Below are 27,203 nucleotides of genomic sequence, written 5' to 3'. Positions count from 1 at the left end.
GGTACGGTTCACGGGATGGAGAGGCGAGCGAAGACCAGATGACGCTGAGTCTGGCTTTGGGTTTTATAAGCCTTGACGCGTGGCAAGAGCCATTCATGTGTGTTTCTTCGAGTGGTCTAGATGGAAGGCGGGGTGGCTGGCTGAATCGGCCATTTAATCCTGAACATTGATGTCGCTGGCTAGGTCAAGACATGGCGTTGAATAGTTGCTCATTAGGTCGGTCCACATGCATCACCAAAGTCCAACCACGTTCTCGCTCGGAGCATTCAAATGCAATAGTCGATGGGCAGTGACAAGCTTGGCAAGCGCGACGGGCCGAGACTCGATAGCGTGGCCCAAACTGGAAGCTAGCTGGTAGATCGAACGGTCGAGGCCTTTTCGCCTGAGTTCCTCTACCTCCGCTCACAGTCGCACTCATGCTCAACTACGCTATTATCAGAGGTGAAATCACCTAGGATAATGGTCAAACTTCCACCAAGACTCCGTTACAGGCTTAAATAACTAATCAATGTGCTAGAAACTTCAAAGGGGACTCAGAGTACTATCAAGATGGTTGCCCTCCTCCAGCCTTGCAGGGTCCCACCTATGCTTCCCTATACACCACTGCTGATCGCCGTTCAAGATCTCGCCGTACTCACAAACAGAAACCTTGTGATCCCAAAACGTCCTTCTCAGCTCCTCAATCCTTGCCTGGTCCCTCTCCCTCCAGATCCAGACGCGCTGTAGAATCTCCACGTACAGCTTCGGACGCCTTGTCTTTTTGACTGAAACAAGAAGAGCTATCACTTTATCCTCTCTAACTTCCTCCTTTGAGGATATTATGGCTAGGCTATCCATGTTGGGCAGCGTTTCCGTCTTGTCGTCGCATGGTTGGACGCAGTACCATTCAAGCAAGAGGATATCGCAGGGAAACGCGAACTTTTGCTCCACGGGATCGTATATACGATTCTCAGATGAGCGAAGGAGGAAACCTGGGTATCGAACAAGCAAACCGTTCAGGGTCAACTCGGCTGCAGTTGTATGGGTAAAGATGGGGTCATCGTGACCCACGTTCTGCCCAACCATCCAAGTGCAGGGAGCCCATCCAAAGCCCTCGACAGCAAGTCTTCTTCCAGGCACAAAGATGATTCCTGGCGGGATAGAGTTTGGGTAAGCATCGTAAAGCGACTCGAGGAAACATGTCATCCTCTTATCGAGATTCTCTCGACACGGACCTGTCGATGCCTCGCCGCATTGCGGACCGCATGAAGTGTGATCAAAGTCATCAGGGAAGTCGACTTCAATCTCAAATAGAGTAGCCAAAGCCTGCGTCTCGTGAACGACTAGGCTCGTCGTGCGCCACTGAACAGCCTCCCACACAGACGCAAGTAGTACGCTGTCATATATGGGGACGCCGTAGATCCTCTTCTGCCTCTGCCAACCAAGCAGCCTGTCAAAGTACTTGCGAGCTTTCCCGGCCACCATCGAGTCTGCGAGTGTGTGGCTGGTAAAGAAGTTACTCTCAAGCTGATCCATATCCACAAGTTCATTTTTGTCGAATCGAAAGATCAGCTTCTTGCTTAAATACGCCTCCTGCAGAGTCCACAGCCTTCCTATCCAGCGGCTTGTAAAGATCTTCATGGCGGTTTCTGAGTACGACTTGCCCACTTCCATCTTTGCCAGAGCCGAGTCAATAATCACCATAAAGTCTGCGTTTGTGTAGGCGTGGTGCATGGTCATGATTGCCCGTTTTCGTTGAACAGGGTTATTGACGGGGATTGTCAAGGTGTCAATCCAGAAGGGGAGCTCTGGATCTGGATCCTTTCGACGTAGGAGATTTTGCGTGTCAAGAAATAAATCGTTAAAGAATTCGAGGACGCATCTGTGAATCTTGTTCTCCTTGGGGTTGCCGTATCCATCTGCCCAGACGTGAGAGATGATGGCGTACCTCGTTCCCGGCTCAAACTCTAGAATCTCCATTTTCCCCGATGAAGAAGAGTACTTGACCAAGGGGATCTTGCCTCGTTCGATAACCTCGGCCAGTTTATTCTGGTCAGGTCCAATTAGGTCTTCATTGTCGTTGAGGTCGCAGGTGTCGCTGTGTGCCTGGTTATACCCCTTGCCATTAACATCCCAGCCCTGAGGGGAGGTTTGTGGGGAATTTGAGCCGGCCGTCAGATGTAGAGCATATAATTGCGCTGTTGCATGGCCCCCGAGTGAGCCATTGAGCATTCGGACCGTGTCTCGGTTCCACCGCTCCTTCATGGTCTTCAAAACCGCAGATGTCTGACCCCAGCCTCTGTTGCCGTCGATATGCCATCCTCGGATCCGAACCTCTTTCAGTTCCAACAGTAATCTGGTCGTGTACCCTGTGAGCATTTCTCCCAAGACCATCAGTGATAGAGGAATATCCTTGTTTCCCGGATCGATATGTGTATCGGCAACTTCGTCAACGGAGCATATCTCTGTTACTAGAGATCGAGCTTCAGTCAAGACGAGCTGGACTCGGGCTAGGCGGCTCGTTCGGCCAGCCGGAGTTTCAACTTCTCGTCTTCTCCATTCCTCAATCTGTCTCACTACCTTGCCTTTGTCGATGCGCCCCTTGGTCTTCAGATGCTGGACAGAACCGAGATCTTCTCCAAGAACCTCCTTCAGAAGCCCAAAGAAGAGCCATGTGCGCAAGAACGACGCAATATCGCTTATTCGCCCTGCTTGGCCCGTACTGTCACGGAAGCTGTACCATGGTAGGATCCTGTCTTTCCACTCCTTTGCAAAGTCGTGAAAGCCAAACTCGGCGTACTCGGGATCGGGATGGCCGATGTCGCCAATCTCGTCCCAGTCAAGAGGATTATCGACTGTGGACATTAGGAGGAGAGTGTGGGAGGACTAATATCGTTCAGGAAGATAATATGGTCTGCTCGAAGCCTATCGAAGGTCGTCGTCGTAGTTATCAAACCCGGCTTGGACGTTTGACGAGTGTTTGCGGCCTAACTGGGGCCCAGCTTTCGTCAAGCGGGGTCAAGCTTACGGCGAGGGTGATGATGTTCTATTGGCTCCAGCTCCTGGGTGGGTTTGTGCATGGGTTCTGCCCAGTCATTCAGCCTCACCATTGTGGTTGAGATTGTCAGATCATCACTCGTTTTCGAGAAGTCAACTAGCTCTCACTGTTCATAAATCATCAATATGGGCACCTATGCTCTATCCTGGGGCAATAGCTCATCCGAAAAGAAGTATCATACGCATTGTGGGTAGAGTTGAGCATTCGTCTGTCTCACGGTTGAGCTCAGGTAGAGATAGGGCTTGAGGTAGAAGTCCAATCAATTACCCCCTTGGTTCCTCTTCTGTCATCAAGTTTCAATCTCGTCCTTGATATCCAAGGCAGAGTCACCAATCTTAACCTTCTCGAGCTGTTCCGATATATAGTTGGCCAACAGAGCATCGGCCTCAGCCTTCTTAGAACTATCCGCCTCCACAGCTTTTTCCTCATCTTGTCCCTCTTCAGCGAAATACCGATCACTTTGAAAAGCTCGTGTAGATGAAAGCCGTGGGTGGCGATATTTTGGCTTCCCAAACACCTCGTCAAAGTAATGCTGCATGCCAACGCTTGCTGTGCGAGGAGTTTGAGGCAAGCGACAAAGAAGTCTGTTATCGACAGTTAGCTGAGACTTTCTATCGGGAGGAACTACTCACCCTGTGTCGTGGATTACCCTGGCGATGAGACTAGATGATCCGCAGTGATGATTGGCTCCCAGTCCCCGGCCCGTGTCACCGTCGAAGAACTCATAAAAAGATACATAGTCTTTCCAGAAGGGGTCATAGTCTCGTGTATCATTTCCAGCGTTGATGTGGCGCCTGCCATCGTCTGTTCCCGCAAACGAATGCTGCAGACGATGTTGAAGCTCCTCGGTGATTCTTCCGAGATGCATGTAATCCCCCGATCCTGTTGGGCATTCGACTCGTAACGAGTCGCCGTAGAAGAGATAGAACCGCTGCAGAGACTCAATCAGTAAAAAGTTGACGGTCATCCAGATCGGGCCTCTCCAGTTGGTGTTGCCATCAGACTGGCCAGGCTGGTAACCGACCTCGAACTTCTTTCCATTCGAGGTGACGCAGTAGGGGTTATCCCTGTGATACTTCGACAGAGAGCGGATGCCGTGGTCCGAGAAGAACTCATCTTCGTCCAAAAGTCTCTTGAGGATGAGCTCCAGCCGGTCTTTGCTCGCCAGGGCTAGCAGTAGTCTATTGCCTTTTCCACGTTTTCTTATACTAGCAGTGTTTCGCTCGGCGAGATCTGGGTGGTTCTCTATAAACCAGTCCAGTCTCTTCTTGAACCAAGGAACTTTGTTGGTCATCTCTGGCTCCAGAGTCAATGTAGCCAAGAGAGGGATAAGGCCAACAAGCGACCTGACACGCAGCTGGCGGGTTCTTCCACCACCCCAGGAAATTGCGTCGTAGTAAAAGAAGTCTTCCTCATTCCAGAGGTCGCCCATCGCGTCACTGATGAGGATAAAGTGCTCAAAAAACTTGGCGGCAAGCCTCTCGTAGTTTCGACGGTATTTGGCAAGCTCCAGAGCGATGTTGAGCATTGACAGGCAGTAGAAGGCCATCCACGCGGTGCTATCCGCTTGCTGAAGAACAGCAGTCCCCCCCGTCGGTAAAGGAGCAGATCGATCAAAGGGCCCGATGTTATCTAGGCCGAGGAAGCCGCCTTCAAAGATGTTTTTCCCTTCGGTATCCTTCCTATTCACCCACCAGGTGAAGTTGAGAAGGAGCTTTTGGAACACATTTTCCAAGAACTCCAAGTCCTGGCGGCCGTACATCTTCCGTTCTATCTTGAAGACACGAAACGCGGCCCAAGCGAGCACGGGAGGGTCGACTTCGTCAAAGTTGCAGTCATTCGAAGGAATTTGTCCGCTGGGCTGCATGTAATTCTCCCTGGTCAGTAGATCCAGCTGGTATCTGGCAAAGTCTGGATCCAACATCGCCATGACAACACAGTCAAACGCAGAGTCCCAGGGGCTTGTGAAGGGATATTCCCATGAGTCTCTCACTGACAAGACATGGTCCCAGTGAATCCGCTTACCCTGCTTGTTGTCGACGTTCTTTCGTGTGAAAGGAGGCGATGTTGGATCCCCTTTCGCCCACTGCTCCCAGTTGAAATGATAGTATTGTTTGGACCACAGAAGGCCAGCAAAGGCCTGACGCTGGATGTTTCGCAGATCATCAGACATTGGGAGTGGGCTGAGGCGAGAATAAAATTCGTCAGCCTCTTCCCTTCGCCTTTCCATCACGTCGTCAAACAGTTCTTCATCCAGATATGTCAGAGACTCGCGCATTAGTTTGAAGCGAACAACGGCACACTCGCCGGGGTTAACACCCCCGTCCTCATCAAAAGCATACCAAGAACCAAACTTGGTTCCTGTTTGATCCGGGTTGATAGCATCGGTAGCTTTGTTGACAATATGCTTATGGAAGCCGTCTTTCACGTAGGGTGTTTTGTTGGTGCCGAGTCCAAGGGCATCCAAGTTGGTCTCGTTCTCGGTGAACAGCATCTTTGGGAAGACATCATCTCCACTAACCCCAGTGCCAGGGGACGGAGAATGCAACAAAAAGAGTTCTCCAAGTGATTTATGACGGACACAGACTGAATCTTGCCCGATCAGTTTGAGAGACGGTTTGTCTTCCGGTCTGTCAGGCTCATGCCCCCAGGCCCGTGTGTTGCGGAACCAAGCCTGGGGGATGATATGAATAGGTGCACGCTCGTTACCACGGTTCCAAGCGCAGACGCGGAAGTGAAGGTCCTCGGGGTCTTCGTCGCCTTTCGCAACCTCGATGAAGATGTCCCAGTAGGCATCGTTCTCGAAGACGCCGGTGTCCAGTAAGGAATACTCCCGCTGATCCTTTGGACGTCGGCTATTTTCAAGGATTTTGCGATAGGGGAACTCCTTCTGAGGATACTTGTACAGGTATTTCATGTAAGAATGCTAGTCTAGCTGTTAGAAAATGCCTCTGCAAGAAGTAGCGTCGACAGACAGTAGGGACGTTGTCTACGTGGAAATGAGCTTCCTTGATAGACTGGCCATGGTTTCCCTCCTCGCTCGATACTCCGAAAAGTCTCTCTTTCAGGATTTCGCTGATACTTATTAGCCCGGAGCACAACAATATTACTGAGGGTCTTACTCTTTGCCATTCCAAAAACTGAATGCGATGTTGAGCCAACCGTGCGAGTCGCAAACGCCAGCAATGCCGTCTTCTCCCCATCGATAGGCGCGTTTGCGAGCATCTTCGTGAGTGAAGTCTTGCGAAACATTAGTTTTAGTCAGAGAATAATGGTGATGTTACCTACAAGTCCAGGGCTTGCCGTCGGTGCTTGTCACAGATCAGCACCTATTCTCCTGTCACTTGGGAGAGACGTACGAGTAATCTTCTCTAGCTTTCTTTCGTGTCAGTGATTATTTGTGTCTTTAGCTAGTATTCCCGAAACCCACCTGTAGCCCATTGTCTCTCAGAAACGTAGGGCCCCCATTTCTTCCAGTATTTAGTACGATCGCGATCCTCCTTCAACCTCTTTTCTTCTACCGTTAGAAATTCATGACCATCGAGGACAACCATTCTGTTAAATCAAGCCCTGAAAGACTTTCGACCGATAGTAGAATGGTGAGCTGGGCAAGCGATTTAAGCAGGATGATGCCCAACCCCTCAACTGCTGCAGCCTTACAGGAGGGGCTAGATCAAGACGGGGACGAGTTTCTCCGATGGTAAGTAACGCTAGTCCGTATGGGTCTCAGTTTTATCTCGCAGTTATCTAGTATCGATATTCCAGCCGATTATCCACCATTCTCAGAAAATATCCGTCACTGCTCCTCTAGAAGCATCTTTCACCAGATGCGCGTACTTGGCAAGAGCGCCTCTTGTAACAGGCATATCGAACGGCTTCAGGCACCCTAGGCGCCTCTTGACTTGCTCCTCTGTAATGTGTGGCATGTCAATGCGATGAGATACTGCGTCAATACAGATCACATCGTCATCCTCGACGATGGCGATAGGTCCCCTTTCAGCTGCTTCCGGAACAATATGTCCAACGATAAACCCGTGGCTGGCACCAGAGTATCTCCCGTCAGTGATGAGGGCAACGTTCTTGAAGTTGCCTCCAATCAATGACCCTGAGGCCCTCAGCTGCTCTGGCATCCCGGGACCACCTTTGGGGCCTTCATACCGCACGACCAAGACGATGTTCTCATCGCGAGGCACCTGTCCTTTGTCCAGTGCGGTACACAAAGCCTGCTCGCCATCAAATACTCGGGCCTTGCCAGTGAACTGAAGGCCTTGTTTCCCTGTGATCTTGGCCACGGCTCCTCCAGGGGCAATGTTCCCGCGTAAGATCTCGATGTGGCCAGTGGGTTTGATCGGAGCATCAAGAGATCGTATAATCTCCTGTCCCTGGGGGAGAGAAGGCCAAGATTCCACATTCTCGGCCAACGTCTGGCCTGTCACGGTTAATGTATCGCCACGGAGAAGCCCTCCTGCGATCAAGAGCTTGACAACTGACGGGATCCCTCCGATGTTGTATAGATCCTCCATGTTGTAGCGCCCGCTCGGCTGCATATTCGCGATGTAGGGTGTTTTGTTGGAGGCACGCTGAAAGTCGTCCAGCGTGAGGTCGACATTAGCTGTCTTAGCCATAGCAATTGTGTGTAGGACTGAATTGGTTGATCCTCCAAGACACATCATGATTGTGAGAGCATTCTCAAAAGCCTTCCTAGTCAAGAGGTCGCTGGGTCTGATGTTCTTCTCGAGACAGTTTCGGATAACCTTGCCCATGGAACTGCATTCTCTCATCTTGGTCGGAGATTTGGCCGGTGACGAGGAAGACCCTGGGATGGAAAGACCAAGAACTTCGATGACAACCGCAAGACTGTTGGCAGTGTACATTCCACCGCAGGCTCCCGGTCCTGGCACCGCATTCTTCTCGACATCACACATGAGCTCCTCGGGCGTGTAGTCGGATCTCTTAGCCCACTCGTTCATCCTACCCAGTATGTATGCGCCTCGGACTTCGGATGAAGTGTTAATGTCGATCGGCCGCTGTAGAAGCTTACTGAAGCCTCCACGTTGAGTGCCGCCGTATATTATCACCGAGGGACGATTGTGCCTCGCGATGCCCATGACACAGCCAGGCATATTTTTGTCACAGCCTGGGATTGCAATGCAAGCGTCGTGACTCTGAGCACAGGTGACTGTTTCGATGCTGTCGGCAATGATTTCGCGGGACTGTAGTGAGAAACGCATGCCTGAAGCTATCAGCCATGTGTCTTTTTGTGTCTCCAGTACTCACCGTTATGTCCCATTGTAATGCCGTCTGAGACACCAATCGTGTTGTACTGCCAGGCAAGAAATCCTTCCTTCATGACGGCTTCCTTGGCCACCTTTCCGATCTCGAGCACTTTGCAGGCCATATTAGTACTACACACGAGGAAGATGAACAGAACAGAACTTACAATGCATGCTAACAGAGGGCTCAAACTCAGCTAGGTTTCTTAGGCAGTAAATGGGCGGATTTGCTTACTTGCACGGATTCCCCTCCCACCACACCGAAGCAATTCCAACTTGCGGGCTGTTTTGCATGGTGTGTTCGTCCGGCACTCCGGCAGCGTATAGCATAGTCTTGTGATCTGTCAGCCATGGCGGAGACAAGGAATTGAGATAACACCAACCTTAGCAGCTGGAAAGTCATGGTCATTGGTGATGTAGCTGGAATGTCGGTTCAATCGCAGTTTTCCGTCCTTCTCCGCATTGTCCGGGAGACTGGGGAAGTTGAGGTACTGTCTTGACATGGCGGTGAATTGCAACGAGGAGGTTTGGGTGATTTCGAGATGGACTGTAGGAATTGATCACGATCCTTGTACCGGAGAATTGGCTCAGATCAGAAAGAATGAATTGAAGTCCAGAATCTAAGAGAAAATCCTCCGTCGAGAAGGCCGCTCCGAAGGAAGTGTCCGGACCTCGGCGTGGTGCGCCCCGAGAAACTCTCCATGCGCGTGATCTTGCTTTATTCGGCATATGATGTGTCGTGAGGATGCACATGAGCTAAGTCGGCATATAACAGCATTTCATTCGTTTAACCGCCTTGAAAGTAGTGGTGTGATTGCATTGAATACCTCCTTACTGGCTAATATGGGTGTTGTTTCTCCAACTGCATGCAGCTCGCGCTTTGTTGTACCGAGCCCTTCCCCGCGTCGACCTCCGTTCGGTTCGGAAATCAATACCCGAGAAGGATCAAGCTCATCAGCAAAGGTTTGAAGGTGTCTGTGGGCCGTGTAAGCCCCGATAGCACAACATGACACCCGGGGGGTCGTAGAGGATATCCCTTGGACACATAACATTGAGCCTTAAACCATCCTTCTCTCTCATCTTTCCAGGCATCCTTCCAGCTTCTTATTAAGAAAATGGGAAAACGGGTCATCGTCACTGGAGGCTCCGGCGTCGTCGGGCGCTGGGTGATACAATCTCTTCTCACTCACGGCCACCAGGTTCTCAACCTTGACCAGAAGCCACTCGACAACGAAGCCGTCCATACCATCAAATGCGATGTGTCCGACGCTGGACAGGTGTTCAGCTCAATGAGCAGCAACTTCGAGCTCAAGGAACCCCTTGATGCTGGACCGCTCTCTCCCCCGGATGCAGTTATTCACCTGGCTGGCTACCCCAGACCACTCTTGGCTCCTGACAACGAGATCTTTCGAGCCAATGTCCTCGGGTTTCACAACGTTATCGAAGCAGCTTGCAAGCTCGGTGTCCGCAAAATCATCTTAGCCAGCAGCGTCACCGTCTACGGCGTCACGTATGCTCAAGGCGTCCAGCACTTTCCATCGTTCCCCATCGATGAATCCTTGAATCCGACTCCTACCGATCCGTATGCGCTGTCAAAACTAGTGGGGGAAACAGTCGCAAAGTCTCTTGCACTTCGATTTGGAGTGGACATTTACTGTCTGAGGATCGGGGCTGTCATTCAACCTCATGAATACGACGATCTATTCGAAGACTACATCTACAACGCAGCTGCATGGGCTGTGCACGGTTGGTCTTATACGGATACCAGAGACTTGGGACAGATGGTGAATCGTGGTTTGGAGGTGGATGGCCTCGGATGGCAGGTCTTCAATGCCACCAATGACTCCATCACAAACATGACTCCTACGACAGAGTTTCTGCGCCACCTTTACCCTAAAACACCCATCACGAGAACATTGGATATCAGTGAAGCCCCGATGAGTAATAAGAAGATACGGGAGATGCTAGGTTTTGTCGAGGAGCATCCTTGGAGAAAATACTTTACCAGGTGGAGGGAAGTGATGGACAAGCAAGGGCAACGTAGCTAAGAAAACCGGTAATGCTGATTGTATCAACTTTAACCCCAATCGTTGTGATTTAATAAAAGACGGCTTCTGGATACGATTCCTCAACTTTGGTAGAATGCCTCAGAACTTCACCTTGAAATTCAATGACCATGACCGAGTCCGATGCCAAGACGGGTCCTGGTCATCCTCCTCAACCCCATGATGAAGCGCTCCCTTGATCCGTGAACCCCCGCGACGTAAAAGGTTAGGAGTGCGGGGATATCCATAAGCACGTCTGACCTGACCACTGCCAAGGGTGCGGTAAAATGCGAATATCCCACTTTTCAGTAAGCGTAAAATAGATGGTTGGGAATGCGCACACGGTGGCTTCGCTGAAGAATACCCCGACGTGGAATCAACGGAGGACCAACACCGCACTCGCTGTCGAGTACACTATGTTAGTAACCTCCTTGAGTCTTGGACCTGTATTGGGAACTTCGAGGCGTTCCTTACCTCGGTTCACGCCGAGGACTCCATAACATGGAGGTACAACCCTTGTACTAAACATCGTCCGCTTAGCCTTACCGGAAAGGGGTCATGGTTGGGATACATGCCAACTGCCCAAGCTGGTCTTCTCGCGTCAGCTCAGCCCGGGACCCACCCACTTGTCCAGGCTGTCTCCGACTGTCATCGACGTTGGCTCAGTAGATTGCCATAGGGCAGGAGATATTGCGTATGCATATAGGCTCTACGAGGGTGGGATGGAGGCTGAGACATGTTTACATAAACGCCAGGAGGGCATCGCCCTCAGCCTGCCTTAGGCATAGCCGCCCGCAGTCAGCTTCCCGCGGAAGGCCTCACGAGGGCCAAGAGCCAAGTTTAGTGCCTGATGCCTGCTGCATCAAAATGGATCGCAACGATCATAAACCGCTTGTCTCTTGTGCTTGTCAAATCGGGGTTTGAATGTAAGGGCGGATATGCCGTTGCCGTCACAGAGCAGTCGAGGAAACCATGATTTGCCACTCCTCTAGGGATGTGGTCAACCCTTCGCGTGCGACTCGCCGCTGCTTGAGCTGTAGCAACGTGAAGAGGCCCTGCCCGGCGGCGGCGGCCATGAAGCTTTTGCATGAGGCGCAGCTTGCTCGGGGCCTGGGCCAGGGTGTTGAAAAAGCCTTTCTGAACGTCCTGCATGGCTTGTTTGCTATATTGGTACACTCGCAGGTCTTAGTGCTGGCATCCAGGCACACACAATGCCTTGACGCCCAGCCAATAGCACAGCCACGCAGCGTTGTTCGGGCGCAACACTTCAGACAAAGTCGCGGAAATTTGCTATAAAATAAGATGTCTCTAGCAGTATGCTTATGTCGATTGCATTCCACACCACCTAATTTCCTTCTTGCCCTATTAGCCATGTCATCCGCGACAAATATCCACCTGTCAGGTGTGGCACTAAATACCATCGTCCTTACCTATGTGTTCCTTTTTCTTGCTCTCATAGTAGCTGTCGACCACGTGTACTTCCGCAGGATAATAAAAAACTCCTTCAGATGGGACGACATGATCACCTTGTGTGCATTCATTCTATCGCTTGCATTAGTTGGCCAGATCACTTGGGCTGTCATCGACGGAGGCCAAGGCCAGCATGTCTCGAACGTCACAAAGGGCCATTTCGGCATTATGGCTAAGGTATGTTGGTCTTTCGCGATGATTAGAAATTGCAAGACAGATTTCTGGCTTACATATAGGGTGAGAGCTCAGTCGTTGCTTGCTAATGAGGTCTTGTGGTCCCTGGAGAACACTCTAATGCGGATATCCGCTTTGCTTTTCCTTCTCCGCCTCTTTCGATTTTCGGCAGCATATGTAATCTTGCAAGGCACGATTTTGCTTACTACTATGCATGGAATTGCAGCGATATTTGTGGCAGTATTCATATGTCGTCCTATTCAGGCGTCGTACTTGGACGTACCCGGATCTTGTGGCAACCAGATGGTGGCATTTGTCAGTCTCGAAATTGGCGGTCTACTTTTGGATATCGCGATCACAGGAATTCCTTGCCAACAAATATTGAACTTCTCGGGGCGAAAACGAGACCATGTCAATAATCTGGTTGTTTTCTCTGCAGGTGGGCTGTAAGTAGTGAAAGAGGAAAAGAAATCCCATGCACCTACTGCCTAGCCATTGAGTAAGTGGTAACTAACCAGTGTTGCAGGGTCACTATTATCACGGCACTGCGTATTGCAGCTTTGCACCGGGTGAACACCTCTGACTTTAGCTATGATCAAGGCTATATGGGTCTTCTTTCGACTATCGGCGGCATTCTCGGTCTTATTGTTTGTTGCGCCGTTTCCATCTCCTGGCGTATACGGCATAGCAATCTCTTCCACTACATCATTAGTCGGATGAGGCTATTTGACAGTAACAGGAGCGCTCAGTTCAGCAATGACAAAGAACCGAGTTCACCCTCGGAGAAGGTGAAATTAGGTATCTGGCTGATGCCACCTCACAAAAATTCGATTCTTGAAAAGATACTTGAGAATGCACATCACCTCGCATTGTCCCAAAGGTACCCGCTTGTCTCGACGTTTTCTTACCGGCTGGGTTTATTACTAGCATCGCTCTACCGCAGACCGACAAGTAGCTTGTCGAGAATCCAGATATGGGCGCAGATCATTTGGAATTCTCACGGCCGTGGGATCCTTACGGGACTCAACACCTGGAGAGGAGTACAGTCAACAATGAACCCGTCGTTTGACTGGGCGTCGGAAACAGAACACGGGCACGTGGAACACGCGATATGCTCACAACCAGAGCGAGGAAAGTACGCGTTCCTTAAAAAAGTTCAGTTAGTATGTACCTCTCCTCGCATTATTAGAAAAAAAACGATAGAAAAGTGACATGGCCGTGGGTATATGGCACTTATATTTATGGGCCGTAAACCATCAGTGCTAGTAATCTTAGTATATATTCGATGTAAATGTTACCAAGGGCTACGACGTTTTCATCAAATTTGAGTTCCCAGATATTCTCACCATACAGAAAAGACAAAACCCGAAGAGTGCCATTGTTAGAGCTCAGCTGTACGTCAACGGCTTTCAGTTGGGAAATACGGTAAGCCCACTCAATTCCCTTCTCATCCTTATGTAGCTTCCAAAGCATTTGTTGAGTTAACATCATCTGTGTAGTAAACAAGATTGGCCTCTAGACTTCCTCCCCTGTCCCCGAGGGCACTACGAAGGAGACAGCCAGCGAGAGGCGATGAGTCTGATTCCCGTACCTTGATAGTGAATGAAATCTGTATGACAGAAAGCTATGGTGATCGTGTAAGCAAATAATCAGACTCCCAAGGCATCCTCAGCTACTACGTATCTAGCTGTATCGGGAATTCCCTCGCATAAGAGATAACTAGACATCTACGTGGCATGATTCATCAACACAGGAGACCAAGATGCTTCCAACAGCGGTTAGTCAACCCGGTGGCGGAGCGTTTCTCCCGCAGCGTATAGCGTTGCTGGAAATGAATGCGTCTTCATGCAATGAGCAAACGAGGAGCTGCACTTTCGCTTCAGCTCTGCACTTGTTCCGCTTCTCATTCATCAGATTATTTCGTGACGTCCCCCCATGATGTGCCAGCCGTGCTTGGCAGTCTTGGTGAGCTTGTCTCAACTGCGGGGAAACATTGCTGATCAGGCATTATGAGGACGCCCTCTCTTGGCTGCGGGCTGAATTGTTCAAATATTTATCCCTCAGTCAGCCTTATACGCTGCTGTTGGTCGTCCTTAACAGATCTATATATGTAGATCGTTGATCGGACAGGACCATGGCATCCGTACGCTCGAGTAACCGTCCTCCATAATGTGGCGACAGCTGGGAACCGGTTGGCGCCGAACCGCCCTCATCAATACCTTGGCCGTCTTCACATTCACCCTGATCGGCATCATTCTGCTGATATGCACTGTATCAAAATCCGGCGGCCTAGGCATCAATTACATCGTGTTCCAGGGCACTTGTGCGAAAAGCAGGTCAATTAACACTTGGCTACATCTCTTCCTCAACGCTTACTCCACAGCCATCCTAGCCTCGTCCAATTTCTTCATGCAAGTGTTGACGTCGCCCACGAGGAGCGAGGTGGACAGGGCGCACAGCGATAATGTGTCTTTGAAGATTGGCGTGCAGTCAATGAGAAATCTATATCGAGCTCCCAAGATCAGATTTGTCTGCTGGGCGCTGTTCTTCGTTACCTCTTTCCCGCTTCATCTCTTCCTCAACAGTGCCATCTTTCCGACTGAATACATGAGCTCCAACTGGAACCTGACAATCGCCTCAGAAGGGTTCGTCAATGGGGCTCAGTATTATTCTCCAGGAGTAGCTGTATGGCCACCTACAAGCAGTCAAAGCCAATCTTTACTGAGTGTCGAGGGATATGGACAGAATCTATCCCTGGCAGACCACTTCGACCCCAACAGCGATATTTCCAAGAGAATCGAATTCACGGCCAACAATGCTCGAGATTGGAAAAGGCTAGAAGTCCCGGATTGTCTTTCGCAGTATCAGTATTGCAACGGGCGTGTCAACTTTCGCGACCTTGTCATGATTGTCAAGTCGAAAGACACCTCTCTCATGGCATCAGGCAACTCTACTTTAGGCTGGAAACAGAGCGATATCTTCCAGCTGACCAGATCATCCGACAAATCTAAAAGTCAAAGATACGAGAACTTTACTCTCGATGACGCCAACTCCCTCTGGTTCACCACAAGTTGCAATACACAGTCGCTGGCCGAGACATCTCGAAACCGATCAACGTGCGTGCAGAGCTGCGGCAGGGCTTTTGGCAGACAAGGAGATCTTTCCAATCCTCTACAGATGAAGGCAAAACGCCCCGCGTCGATTCCATCCACTTATGTCTTTGAGTTTCTCGACCTGGACGACACAACCCAATATTGGCCAGATGTTTCTAGAGATGCCATAACCCTCGACTTGGAGTACTGTTTGGTACAGGAATTCTCGCCCACCTGCAAAGTTTGCGTATCGAATGGTCTTCTCTTGATCGTCGTCATATCAGTTTCTCTGAAAGCCGCTCTCTGCGTTATGGTGTTGCGCTATCTCCCCAAAGAAGATCCCTTTGTGGTCCCAGGGGATGCCATCGCATCCTTCATCCGATACCCTGACAGATTCACAACTGGAAGATGTCTTTTGGATAAAGAGGTTGAGGGTGCTCTTGATGGCAGAAGCTACCCGTATGTGGGTGCCCCCATGTACTGGCAACCAGAGCGCCGGAGATGGTCAAGATCGATCGAGGGCATGGTCTGGCTAAGGACATATTCCCTTCTCATTACCAACTTCATGTTTCTCTTCGCCATGTTCTTCCTCTCTCAGTCTGAGAACTCGCTCGGCAAACAGACTCTCACTCAGAATGCGACAAACGGGGTCTTTGAAGTCTCCGGGGCGAGTGCTCGTCAGTTTATCCCGGCCGTCCTCAAAGGCAACTTGCCGCAGCTCCTTCTTTCCATATTCTACTTTGACTATAACTCATTTTACACACGTCTGTGTGCGGAGAAGGAGTGGAGTTCGTACGGCACAGATTATCGCCCATTGCGGGTGACTGAGCCACAAGGACTTCAGCAGTCGACCTACAGGCTGCAATTACCATATCAATACAGTATTCCCTTAATCTTAGCTAGCATCTCTCTACACTGGTTGGTGTCAAAATCTCTATACGTTTTTGTTTTTGAAGGCGGTATGTTTCCCTTTCTTATCCATAGGCTATTCGTGATTCTCACCTTCTGCTCAGGATACTTCGAACCTCCAACAATTGACAATAACTCGACACTACGGACAGGACTTAGTGATGATGCTTTTGTTGGGATTGGATGGTCGGCTCCGGCATTGCTTGCGCTCTTGGTCGCTGTTTCCATCATGACTGCCCTGCCCTTGATCCTTACATGGCCAACTATCAAGAGCCCAATGCCGCTTACCGGGAACAGCTCATTGGTATTGTCGGCGGCTTGTCACGTTCCTGTACCTGAGGATTTTACTACAAGTGCATCCGATAGGTCAGTGTCGAGGCTCAAAGTTGGACATAAGTCAGCATCCCTGGAGACAGTCCACGATTATCTTTCTGACCCAGAAGCCGCTCAAAGGTTTAGTACATCAACGATTTCAGAGATGCAGCACCTAATAGCACCTTCAAGTGCATCTCTAAAACCTCAAGACACATGCGACTCCGATATCAAGTCTTGCACGCCAAGGGTTGATGTCGCAGCTATGGAGGAATATCTACTAGATGTCTCACAAAACCATCTCCGTTGGGGCGAAGCCAGGGCGCAGGAGTTTAGAAGTAAACGAGGCATCAATGTGAAGGATACGATAGGGCACTTGAGCTTTGTTACAAGACAGTATGTTGTTCGTGGGCCAATAAGGGGACGACTGTACACGTAGGAGTGGTTTCCAAAATAGATGAGTAAATAGTAGTACTGCCTGTACTATACGAACAGCACATCGAACTATCAAACATGGCCCAAATGACATCATATAATGGATTTAGTAGTAACGCTTTACTATCTGATCGTGAAGGTATCTGGTCTCTCAACAATGCACCGTGCCCTTCTCTCAGCCTCCCGTAACCATCGCTTGAAGACGCTTCATCCACTGCTTCTCACCCCCCTTAGTACACGTAAAAGTTGGTCTCCTCAGGGTTCTGCTCTCGGGTCTTCTTGTTCTGTCGCTGCAAAGCAAGCCTCAAGACCCACGCGCAAATGCACACGCCTGCCGAGAAAGCAATGCAAGCCACCATTGGCTGGAGATAGCGAGGAGCGGAGGACTTAGGCCACAGGTAAGGGGTATAAACACTGGCAAGGTTTCCAAAAGTGTTGCACATGGCGATCGCGACTGCCTTCTTCTCATCGGTCTGGCCGACGACAGAGGCTGTCCAGCCGAGAATGATGTTGTTGACGCCGTATGTTGCACCGACGAAGAGCATGATTCCCACGAAGCGGACGGGCACGTTGAGGGTTGCGCAGCACATGGCAAAACCAACGATGGCAACAGCCTTGCTGAGAGTTACGTGCCAGGTGCGCTCGTTGAAGCGGCCTGATGACCAGGAGACAGCGATGGAAACGAAGCCAGAGAAGAGGTAGGGAGGGCAAGTCAGGACCAGGGTGATGGTGGTGTTGTAACCGAGAGTCTCGATGACGGTGGGAAGGAAGTTCTTGAATCCGTTGGCCTAGAATACTGGTGAGAAAGCAGTTTATAGAGTTTCTCGCTGAGAAATCACGTACAGAAAGATGGAGGTTGTCCATCAGGCAGAAGACCCAAGTGCGCCAGTCAGAAGCAGCCTCGCGGAGACCAGTCCAAACAGAGGTACCCTCACGGCGACCGGTGGTATCGCGGCAGATACGATCATGAGCCAGTTGGCGTTCCTCGGGAGTAAGCCATCGCGTCTTGAGAGGGCTGTCGGGGAGGGTGAAGAAACCGAGGATGGCGACGCCGATGGAGATGGCACCCTGGATGATGAAGAGCCTATATTCCCGATATCAGTTAAGTTCAAATTTGGAGATGGATCACCTTACCATTGCCAGCCAGCCAGACCGTGGACCTTATCAAGCTTCGCAAAGATAGGAGCTGCAATGAGACCAGAGAAGGAGCTGGCCATCATATTGCCAGTGTAGAAGATGGACATGCGCGTCGCAATCTCCTTGCGGTTGTAGAACATGGAGATCATGTACAAAGCACCAGGGTAAAATGGCGCCTCTGTAATTCCGAGCAGGAATCGGCACACCAGCATGGTCTCGTAGCTGTTCGCCTTGTACGTCAGGAGAGACAGGACGGACCAAGCCATGCAGAAACCGGCCATATACCACGAGGGTCGCACGCGGTTGAGGATCATGTTGGAGGGGATCTGGCCGCAGAGGTAGCCGACGAAGAGAATCGACACGCAGGTGTTGTATTGACTGCCCTTGAGGCCCAGGTCATCTTCGAGGCCGTTCAGCCGCCCGTTAATCATGGCATTGCGATCGAGGAAGTTGAAAAAGTACATGAGCCAGAGAATGGGCTGAGGATGAGAGTCAGATAAGCTTCAATCGAGTGAGGACGCGGACACCTACCATCATGTACCAGTCCAGCTTCTTGACGAGGGCAATCTCCTTGGGATCTGTCTTTGTGCTTGCGCCGAACGCGTCGACTTTGACATTCTGATCCGTCTTCTGAATCTGGTCTTCTTCATCTCGTGTCTCGACATGCGAGATGTTGTTCTTGCCGTCCGTCGCCATGATTGCTGAGATGGATGGACAATGGGGACAGTCCTGCTCGGGGTGATACAGTCGAGAGAAGGTCTGATGTCTTTCAAATGTCGAAGAAGGTTCCCCAACACTTTATACCACAAAAGTCACAACCGGGGAATCCTTGGTTGGGGCGTTTCTAAACCTGGCATCTGACCGAACGGCTTCATCTCAATGCCCCCGTTCGCTTTGCGGGGATGCGGGGAAAGCCAGTCTGGGGAAGAGGATTACAGCGCTAACGAGGCGAGGACAAGGGCGAGCCTCGGGTTCCACCAATCTCGAGAACGGGTAGGGTGACCTCCGGGTCGGAAAAGTGTCAAGAGTCACTTTTCCGAGGCGGCCTGCTTTGCCGATCCCTCCACCAACCTCTCGAGACGTAGCCGAACCTTGCTTCCTTATCCTAGCCAATGACACTCACAGGGTGATGATTGGGGGTGGAATGGCCAGGATTACGGAAGGTTGCCGAGATCGACGGTAGATGGTCGGTCGGGTGAAAGGTCGTTCGTCCGGTAGGACAACCGACTGGAGGCTAAATTGGCAGATGGGCGCTGATTGTACCCGAAATCATCTTGACAGACAGTATTCCATGTCTTTTTGGGTGACATTGAAGGATTAGCTCTGTCACGTTTGAGCTTATTGTGAGTTCATGTTGTGACGAAGAGTGGGTTATTGATATGAGGTGTCACTCTCTAGTTATCTCATCTCTCTTTCGGAGTTCGGCCCGTGTGAGCACGTCCCTTTTCTTTTCCGTGGGGACGAAAGGGTTGTGGTCTTCATCAATGAAGACTTGTTGATTACAGGGCGTTGTCATGTCTACCTACCTAGATACTTTACATAAAGATTAATATCACCAATGGTAGAGAGGCAAGCTCGGCCCAATCTGTGAGAGAGAAGGCATGATGAAATTTTATTCCACTTCTATGTGCAGATGGAAATGGGCTGATGACTTTTGTTTTGTGGCCCATTGGTTTTGTTGACAAGGTAGGCTGTTTTTTTCTTCTCGTGTAAAGAGAAGACCACCAGTGGGCCATAACGGCACCAGTAGTTGTCGACGCATCACTCGCATCAAGTTTCAATATGTAAAACACTCAGCAGCCGATTGTGGTGTTTCCATCAACTTTCAAGGGGTATCAAAGCCCATCTGTCGCTGGTGACATTGTCCTTTGTTCGGGCTATCGGGTAGGATAGTGTCCGCGAGTTTGCGGCGGGGAAGCGGGACGAACCTTGCCGCGTATAATGTCTCACAAGGATTGGTCAAGATATGCAAGGGATATGATTAGAAGGCTGGCTATTTCGTCTGAGATTCTGTTTTTTGGCCTCAATGATTTCCCTGCCAGTCGTAGACATGCCTGCAGAAGGTTGGAAACCCGTAAAAGTACTGACTTCAGTGTCGAGCTGAAAGCCCATGTTACTCCTCCAGCTACTCTCTGAAAGGCCACACCTCAGTATGTTATAGAGAGTTGAGCCGGTCAAGTGCCTGCAGAAAATTATCGATATTTATCAAGCATGTGCAACCAGGAATTCCCGCAGTTTCCATTTGAAACGTGCATGACGATTTTAGTCGCTTTACAGCTCAGCATCGATATTTCAAGCCACGATCGAGATGGCTGGAAATGTCGATGATGAGACTTTCCAATTGGCTAGCCAAGAGTATCCCAAACAGAGGTGTTTCAGCCCTCACAAAGGGCAGGCATCAAACGTGCATATAGGGAGCAAGAGACGCAAGCCACGTTAGCTCAAAGGCATGTGAAGACGCAGGGAAGTACGTGCTATACTACACTAGAGTGCGTGTTAATGTCTCGAGATTTTATCCTCGTTCTTTTTGGGGGACTGGAAGTCTTATTGTGCCCCTCCTGGTTGCGCCACTTCGCAATGAAGGAGCTGCAACAGCTGCTAAGGACCTCACCAAACTAATTGTTCTTCATCAACTTCAAACTTGCATCCCAGAGAAGTCGCCTGCTTCTCAAAAGTCGGTGGAGAATCTCGATTCTCCGGTTGCCAAGCGAAGGTCACAGGGCTGACCTAGCCAAAGAAACAATTGAAACTATTGCAAGTCCAGGCCTACTAGTCCCGCCACGTCCAGCGCCCTTTTCCACATTTAGCCTAGACCAAGGCCGATCGACCAGTTGTTCCTGAAGGGCTTCGCCACGGCGTCGAATCACAGCCCAGAGACCGAGTCTAGATCGATGCACGTCCTCAGCTGGCTCTGAAAGGGTCCTCCACTTGGAGGAGCTGATGCTTGAAATCGTTGATGCGCCTCAACGCCAGTGGTAAGCCACTCGTGTTCAGCTCAGAGATGGCTGAATTCCTTAAAGAGGTGGTGGCAGCTGGTTGCCCCTTTCCCCCATTCCTCTGGGAAATTGGGTCTTTCTGCTGTGAAAACAACCACCTCGAGGGCATCCCGTCGACGATATTCCCTGGAGTCGACATCTCGAGCTGCACCCAGCAAGATCGGAGCCATGAACAAGTGGCTGCTGGTTGCGTCGCTCGTCGCTTCGGCGTCGGCGACATGCTACTACCCCGATGGCAGCAACGCGGCCAAGGACTACAAGTATGAGCCTTGCGGTAATTCGACAACGACATATTCGACTTGTTGCTACTTTGGCGAAGGCGACAAGTGCTTGGCGAATGGACTGTGCAACCAGCCAGATCGATTCGACTACCGTGCGGCTTGCCAGAACAAGGACTGGTCGAATTGTCCCGAGGTTTGCATGGACAGTGAGTGATGCTCTTCATTTGGCACGGACAACTCTAACATGAACTCTCTGCAGCCGATTCTGGTACCTGGTTCGCTCTCCAAGAATGCAGCAAGAATAAATACTGCTGCCCCCCGGCCGACGGAAGCGATTGTTGCAAGAGCGGCGCTGTTATCTACACCCTCGCAGCCCCGAGCCCAGACGGCGACAGCGACTCCAGTAGCGATACCAACAGCGGGAGCGAGAGTGGAACTGCCGCTGCTGGAGCTGCCGACGCGACTCGAACAGGAAGCTCTACAGCAGAGACAAGCTCGAGCTCGAGTGACGACAAGGGAGGAGCTCCTATTGGTGCCATCGTTGGAGGTGTTGTTGGAGGTATCGCCGTGATTGCAATCTTGGCTGTTGGAGGCTTCTGCTTCTTCAGACGCCGAGGAAAGAAGCCCACCACTTCGCCAGAGGGAACCGTCGTCGTGGAAGGTGGTGCAGGCTCGAGCGGATCCAACAGCAGCGACATCAGCAAGGAAAAGGCAGCTGCGTATAAGCAGCCTCAATCTGGCGTGGCCGAAGTCGAAGGCACCGCTGGCAATGTCTACACGGAGGCCGACTCTACTGCTATCAGCAAGGCCCGTTTCAATGTCCGACAAGAAGCCGGTGAGGAGGCTCGCATTGCGGCCGAGGGAATGAAGACTGAGACGTATCAGTCCACAGCGCCTCAGAAGCAGCAGCAGCATTTCACAGAGATCGAGGGATCCCGGGGCAACGTCTACTCCGAGGCCGATTCGCAGGCCATCAGCAAGGCCCGGTTCGACGCCTGGCGACAAGCTGAAGAGGCCTCACAGTTCTCACATCAGCAAGAAAAGCCAACTATCAAGCCTGTCATGAAGAGCCCAACTGCCTCACCCAACTTGGCCGAGATTGCGGGAAGCCCAGGCAATGTCTACACCGAAGCTGATTCGCAACCCGTCACCCATACCCACTCTACAATCGTGTCGCACCCTTCTGCTGGACTGTCTTCTACAACTTCGTCCCCCAGTATTGACCAGTCAAGCATCAATCATTCGGCGTTTCACACCGCTTACGGGAGTCCAGTCAACAGCCACGGACATATGACTAGCTTTCCCCACGATGCCACTTTACATCAGCTTGATCAACATACCCACGCCTCGGAGGCGAAGCCGACAGCCAGCCAGCCCAACATCAACTTGCCAGGCATTCAAAACTTCACGGAGACCGAAAACGCTGGCACCACCTTTACCGAGAGTGTCTCGCAAGCCATCAATCACCCCCACGATACCACTGCGCACCATACTTCGAGCACCGAACTGTCTTCTTCTGAGACCAAGCCAGCCCTTGACTTGCCGAACATCCAAGCCTCTGGAGGAAGCCTATGGGATGTCTATTCCAGCAGTGCACACGCTGCAGCCTCTCAGCCAGCGACCAAGATCAACCACCCGAGCTTTGCTGAGGCCGAGGGCAGCGCAGGAACCGTGTTCACTGAAGCCGACTCACAGCCTATTAGCAAGCCTCATCCTACTTCCTTCCAGCTGCTTGGTGACAACACTTTGACTTCAACAAGTCATCACGCCGGACACCAGGCCAGCTTTACAGAGACCATTGAATCCCCGGGTATCGTGTCTACGGAATCTCATTCTCATACTGTTAGCATCCCCCAACCAACAACTGTGATTACGACGACCACAACTCACGCTTCATCTTCATCTGAGAAGCCATCTTCTAGACCCGGACAACAAAATTTTGCAGAAGTTCATGGCAGCCCAGGCAATGTTTATACCGAAGTTGATTCTCAGCCAATTGGAAAGCCTCGCCCCGGAAACCAAGCTGAGGAGCATGTGTCAGGAGTATCTGAAGAAGTGAACGGGTCGTCGACGCATCAGACACACCAGCACTATACCTCTGCCATCAATGAGACAGCTACTAGCTTTTACACTGAAGTCGTCTCTCATTCCACGAACCAAGAGAAGCCCACAACACAAAAGCCCATGGAGTCGAGTGTGGTGGAAGTCGAGGGAAGTGCCGGCAACAGATACACTGAGGCCGACTCACAACCGATCAACTTCACCCGTATCGAGAACCAGCACTCTCACCAGCAGACACAAGCTACCTCCGGAGGCAGTTCTCTTACGATGCAACAGCAACTGGACTTGGCTGAGATTGAGGGAAGTGCCGGCAAGCTTTTCCTAGAAGCCGACTCGACGGCTATCAGCCCAGCTCCAGAAGACACAACACCTGCTGGAAAGGAGTCGACAATGAATATTACTCAACTGAGTCTTCCCGAGATTGAGGGCAGCCAAGGAACTATCTTCGTGGAAGCCGATTCTCAGATTCTTGAGTGGACCAGGGAGGAGCCCAAGACGGTCACACAGCAAACTTCAACCTTGACCGAAGTTGAAGGGACGCCTGGAAACGTGTACTCTGAGGCTGATTCAAAGGCCATCGGTCAAAGCCAGACCAAGGACAGCACTGTAGAGCTTGACGCACCACTACGGAAGTTTGTCGAGATTGAGGGAAGCGTGGGAAACGTTTACAGTGAAGCTGATTCAAAGACTGTCAACGTGGACCGGCGCCAGGAGACTAAGACAACGACTGAGACGAAGGGAACACACGAGCTGTCGTAATACACTAGAGGATATCCCAGTTTACTATCATGCAATTTAACACCCTAATTTACACTTCACATCAAGAGGTACTATTGCATAGATGGTGTAGTTGTTAGCTTCACACTTCTATCGTGTCTTCATCAAATCGCCTGAACATTAACTATGTACATTAAAAAAACTCAACCTTCATAGTCGCCCGACTTCCCTCAGCAATTGTTATATACGCATCATGCCTTACTGAACGAAACGTTAACAGATCCAGAGCCCAGAGGAACAATCTGCCCTCCACGCCCCGAGGTAGCTCCCGAAGCCTTAACCTGCCACTTTTCGCTGCCCGTCGACTCCACCCAGACAGCAGCCTTTGAAGCCTTGGGTGCTCCCTTTGTCTGGGACAAGGCTACCTCAACAGTACCCTTGGCAGCGTTGTAAGTGAACTCGTCGATAGACCCAACATCGACAGTGATCAAGACCTTCAGGGGTCCGATGAAGATTCGCTGACGAACAGCATCCTTAGGCCTGACAGTGACGTTGTCGCCACTCTTGGATAGGATACCGCCAAAGGCAACGACACCAAGATCCTTGTCATCAACAACGTAGGTCCCCGAGTTCAAGGCAGTACCAATGAATCCACCGCCGTAATCACCAGTGATGCCGTCCCACTTGAGGGTGTCGGGCCAAGAATGGAACGCAGCACTTGGGAAACCGTCTTGGTTGATGTTGGAAATAGGGGCACTTGATCCAGCGTATCCAACTCGAAGGAGATAGGTATCAGATGGGTCGTCGCGGAATGCGGAGAGGAGGACTTGGGAGTTGAGTCCAGAGCCATAGTGGTGGATCTGACGCTCGATTCTCCTAAGCTTGCCTCCGTAGCTGCGATGATGTCAGTGCTATTTATCGAGTAGATCGAGAGTGGTGGCTTACATAAAGTCCCAATATCGTCGAGCGTTACCGTTCCATCCCCAGTGAGGTACGCTGGGCATATATCCCAAGACACTGTTGATGGTCTTGTGCTCCGAGTCGGTCATACCAAAGTGGCTAACAAGTCAGTATTAACCCGTCATTCGTATAGTCCTCAAGCACATACCGAGTCCAGTAATACACTCCTTCCTGACCAGTCGAATCCCAAGCCATCTCACTTCCATACGGAATCTCTTGCGAGTCCCAGAGCTTAGCTCGTGTGTGCATGGCATCTTCCAAAGATTTTGCAAGTGCGTCTTTGGCTTCGCGCTTGAGGTCAACCAGGAGTTCTCCAAAGACGGTCTCACCCATCAGACCGACATCTCCGTACCAAATATCGCTCTTGGTCATACGGATGACGGTCTTCTGCGCCTGGGTCAAGTACCAATCCCAGTCCTTGGATACAAGGTCGGGATAGGCTCGGGCAACGCGGTACAGCGACCAGTAAGCTGCGGTGACGTGCACGTAGTTGTATGCACGGTCGACGGCAGAGGCTGTTTCCTTGTTCCAAGATGTCCATGAGGTCCAGTCAATGTCTTTGCTGTAGCTGAATCCAGGAACTGAGGATGGCTCGTAGAAAAAGATGGACTTCTTAACACCGTATTCCTTGTTTTGGATTTGGCCCCAGATGACAGTTTGCACAAAGTCATCCAGCTTAGCGATTTCCTCGGCGTTGGGCTGAACGACTTGCTTCATCAGAGCCGCGACGTAGGCGCCAGTACCGCCCTCATCGCTAAGTCCAGCAACCCAAGCTCGGGCATCCTGGTCGACTATGGCACCCTTCTCATAGTCATAAGTCATGACAGAGGGAGATCTCTTAAAGGGATCGGAAGAATCGTTGAACCAAGCCTTGGTGGTGAGGAAGCCTCCCATGTCACTCAGTGCCTCGGTTGTGGGCTTGGTGACAAAGTAGTGGACTGTTTGGGTCTTTCCGTCTTTGTACTTAATCGTCACTCGCACACGACCCCAAGTCGAAGAAGCTGCGGTAAGAGTGTATCGACCTTTGCCGTCCTCCTTGACTTGAAGGGCACCATTAGGTGAGACAGTCACAGACGACACAGCACTGTCACTCTGAAGTACGAGCTGGGCTGGGAGATCCTGGGCAATGATGAATCCGGGAACGCCAACAGCAACAGGGGTTCCCGTCTTTCGAACAGCCTTGTCAAAGTCGCGGATCGAGTCCGAAACAGTGAATCGGACGCCGAATTTGAGCGACTGACCAGCCTTCAAGACCTTGGATGAAGGAGGGTTCCAAGGTTCTTGAGACTTCCACTTTGTCTCTGCCCAAGCCTTGGTAAGAACCTGCCACTCATAGAAGCCCTCAAAGGTCTGACTTCCGTAGTGGGTAGGCTCGATGTTGGCCTCAACCAGGTTTCGATAAGCCTCCAGCGGTGACGATGTCCCAGTCAAAGGTGTGACCACAAGGCCCTTACCGGTGCCCTTGACAGGGGCGACACGGATTTGGCCAGCATCCATACCGATGTATGGGTCAGAAAGGGAGCAGTGGGCTTGCATTTCTGTGGCCTTTCGGTTGCTGAAGATGCTGTTGAATTCGGCAGGGAATCCAAGACTGCCAATCTCGATCGAGTCCTTGCCCGTGTTCTTGATGGTAAACTGAAGACCCAAATCTCCAGATACGTCGAGCCATTCTCGAACAATGCTCAGCGGGCCGGTAGGCAAGGTAGGGCTCATATCCGAAGCGGCGAGAACACCTTTCCCAGCTGTGGTCTTCTTGACTGGCTGACGCTTTTGCGAAGAGTCACCGTCAATCCATTCAGTATCTTTCTCCTTGCGGTAACGGAAGGTAATGTCACCCCAATGATATTGGCCATTCCGAGCGCGAACATCAAGAAGGTCTGAGGGCAAAAAGTCAAAAGAGTCACCCGCTGGCGACAGCGAGGTCAGGACTTGGGCATCTCGCGCAATGCGAGCCTTGAAGTTGCCAATATCAACGTCGATAAAGCCATTTCCGAGACCCAGGGTATCATTCTGCGCAAGCACAGTGCCTCCAAAGGAGACAAGCAGGGCGGTGATCTTGCCGAGCTGAAGGAGGGATCTCATGGCGGGCGTTGGTTGTCACTGCCTCAATGATGCTACTCCAGAACACTAGCCATCTTTTATACGCATATAACTGACTTTACAAAAGTTCCCAACTCTTGCAAGGATCATGTATCTTACGTATATCACTCAGATACGAGAAGCAACCATCATCAACCCATATGCACGTTAATCCCGTTGATCAATCAACCGCCATTGGCACGCATATATCAATCACACTCACAAGTCGCCGTGCACGGCTGGATAAGGAAAACTCGGAGAACCCTTCCGACTAGAAAAGGACGT

General features: G+C 51.0%; 9 protein-coding genes across 9 annotated transcripts; 4 read left to right on the top strand and 5 right to left on the bottom strand.

Moving 5' to 3' along the window:
- Window positions 1–522: 522 nt before the first annotated feature.
- On the bottom strand, window positions 523–3,089 carry NECHADRAFT_87733 (uncharacterized protein; the record flags this gene model as incomplete). The annotated part of the gene is made up of 2 exons (XM_003047215.1): window positions 523–2,834; window positions 3,008–3,089. 2 exons carry the CDS (start codon window positions 3,087–3,089, stop codon window positions 523–525), a joined length of 2,394 nt encoding a protein of 797 aa, XP_003047261.1.
- A 51-nt stretch (window positions 3,090–3,140) lies between these two features.
- Window positions 3,141–6,591, bottom strand: NECHADRAFT_123248 (uncharacterized protein; the record flags this gene model as incomplete). Its single annotated transcript, XM_003047214.1, has 7 exons — window positions 3,141–3,621; window positions 3,670–5,963; window positions 6,013–6,112; window positions 6,160–6,277; window positions 6,326–6,348; window positions 6,397–6,412; window positions 6,468–6,591. 7 exons carry the CDS (start codon window positions 6,589–6,591, stop codon window positions 3,327–3,329), a joined length of 2,970 nt encoding a protein of 989 aa, XP_003047260.1. The 3' UTR covers window positions 3,141–3,326.
- A 228-nt stretch (window positions 6,592–6,819) lies between these two features.
- NECHADRAFT_97808 (uncharacterized protein) lies at window positions 6,820–8,813 on the bottom strand (the record flags this gene model as incomplete). Its single annotated transcript, XM_003047213.1, has 5 exons — window positions 6,820–8,309; window positions 8,348–8,422; window positions 8,478–8,515; window positions 8,546–8,643; window positions 8,694–8,813. The coding sequence occupies 5 exons, from the start codon at window positions 8,811–8,813 to the stop codon at window positions 6,820–6,822; spliced, it is 1,821 nt and encodes a 606-aa protein (XP_003047259.1).
- Window positions 8,814–9,425: 612 nt separating this feature from the next.
- Window positions 9,426–10,358, top strand: NECHADRAFT_53869 (uncharacterized protein; the record flags this gene model as incomplete). The annotated part of the gene is made up of 1 exon (XM_003047394.1): window positions 9,426–10,358. The coding sequence occupies one exon, from the start codon at window positions 9,426–9,428 to the stop codon at window positions 10,356–10,358; it is 933 nt and encodes a 310-aa protein (XP_003047440.1).
- Window positions 10,359–11,726: 1,368 nt separating this feature from the next.
- NECHADRAFT_87729 (uncharacterized protein) lies at window positions 11,727–13,575 on the top strand (the record flags this gene model as incomplete). Its single annotated transcript, XM_003047393.1, has 6 exons — window positions 11,727–12,002; window position 12,062; window positions 12,226–12,445; window positions 12,526–13,162; window positions 13,302–13,424; window positions 13,519–13,575. The coding sequence occupies 6 exons, from the start codon at window positions 11,727–11,729 to the stop codon at window positions 13,573–13,575; spliced, it is 1,314 nt and encodes a 437-aa protein (XP_003047439.1).
- Window positions 13,576–14,168: 593 nt separating this feature from the next.
- On the top strand, window positions 14,169–16,751 carry NECHADRAFT_54004 (uncharacterized protein; the record flags this gene model as incomplete). Its single annotated transcript, XM_003047392.1, has 2 exons — window positions 14,169–15,115; window positions 15,272–16,751. The coding sequence occupies 2 exons, from the start codon at window positions 14,169–14,171 to the stop codon at window positions 16,749–16,751; spliced, it is 2,427 nt and encodes an 808-aa protein (XP_003047438.1).
- A 226-nt stretch (window positions 16,752–16,977) lies between these two features.
- On the bottom strand, window positions 16,978–18,580 carry NECHADRAFT_87727 (uncharacterized protein; the record flags this gene model as incomplete). Its single annotated transcript, XM_003047212.1, has 4 exons — window positions 16,978–17,535; window positions 17,591–17,831; window positions 17,882–18,363; window positions 18,416–18,580. 4 exons carry the CDS (start codon window positions 18,578–18,580, stop codon window positions 16,978–16,980), a joined length of 1,446 nt encoding a protein of 481 aa, XP_003047258.1.
- Window positions 18,581–21,048: 2,468 nt separating this feature from the next.
- On the top strand, window positions 21,049–23,921 carry NECHADRAFT_87726 (uncharacterized protein; the record flags this gene model as incomplete). The annotated part of the gene is made up of 2 exons (XM_003047391.1): window positions 21,049–21,307; window positions 21,361–23,921. The coding sequence occupies 2 exons, from the start codon at window positions 21,049–21,051 to the stop codon at window positions 23,919–23,921; spliced, it is 2,820 nt and encodes a 939-aa protein (XP_003047437.1).
- Window positions 23,922–24,130: 209 nt separating this feature from the next.
- NECHADRAFT_53801 (uncharacterized protein) lies at window positions 24,131–26,921 on the bottom strand (the record flags this gene model as incomplete). The annotated part of the gene is made up of 3 exons (XM_003047211.1): window positions 24,131–24,773; window positions 24,825–24,938; window positions 24,988–26,921. The coding sequence occupies 3 exons, from the start codon at window positions 26,919–26,921 to the stop codon at window positions 24,131–24,133; spliced, it is 2,691 nt and encodes an 896-aa protein (XP_003047257.1).
- Window positions 26,922–27,203: the final 282 nt, after the last annotated feature.

Source organism: Fusarium vanettenii (assembly GCF_000151355.1).
Source record: "Fusarium vanettenii 77-13-4 chromosome 12 genomic scaffold NECHAsca_15_chr12_5_0, whole genome shotgun sequence".
Classification (NCBI taxonomy): domain Eukaryota; kingdom Fungi; phylum Ascomycota; class Sordariomycetes; order Hypocreales; family Nectriaceae; genus Fusarium; species Fusarium vanettenii.
Note: the sequence above shows the minus strand (reverse complement) of the source record. Positions and strands in the feature narration are given on the sequence as shown.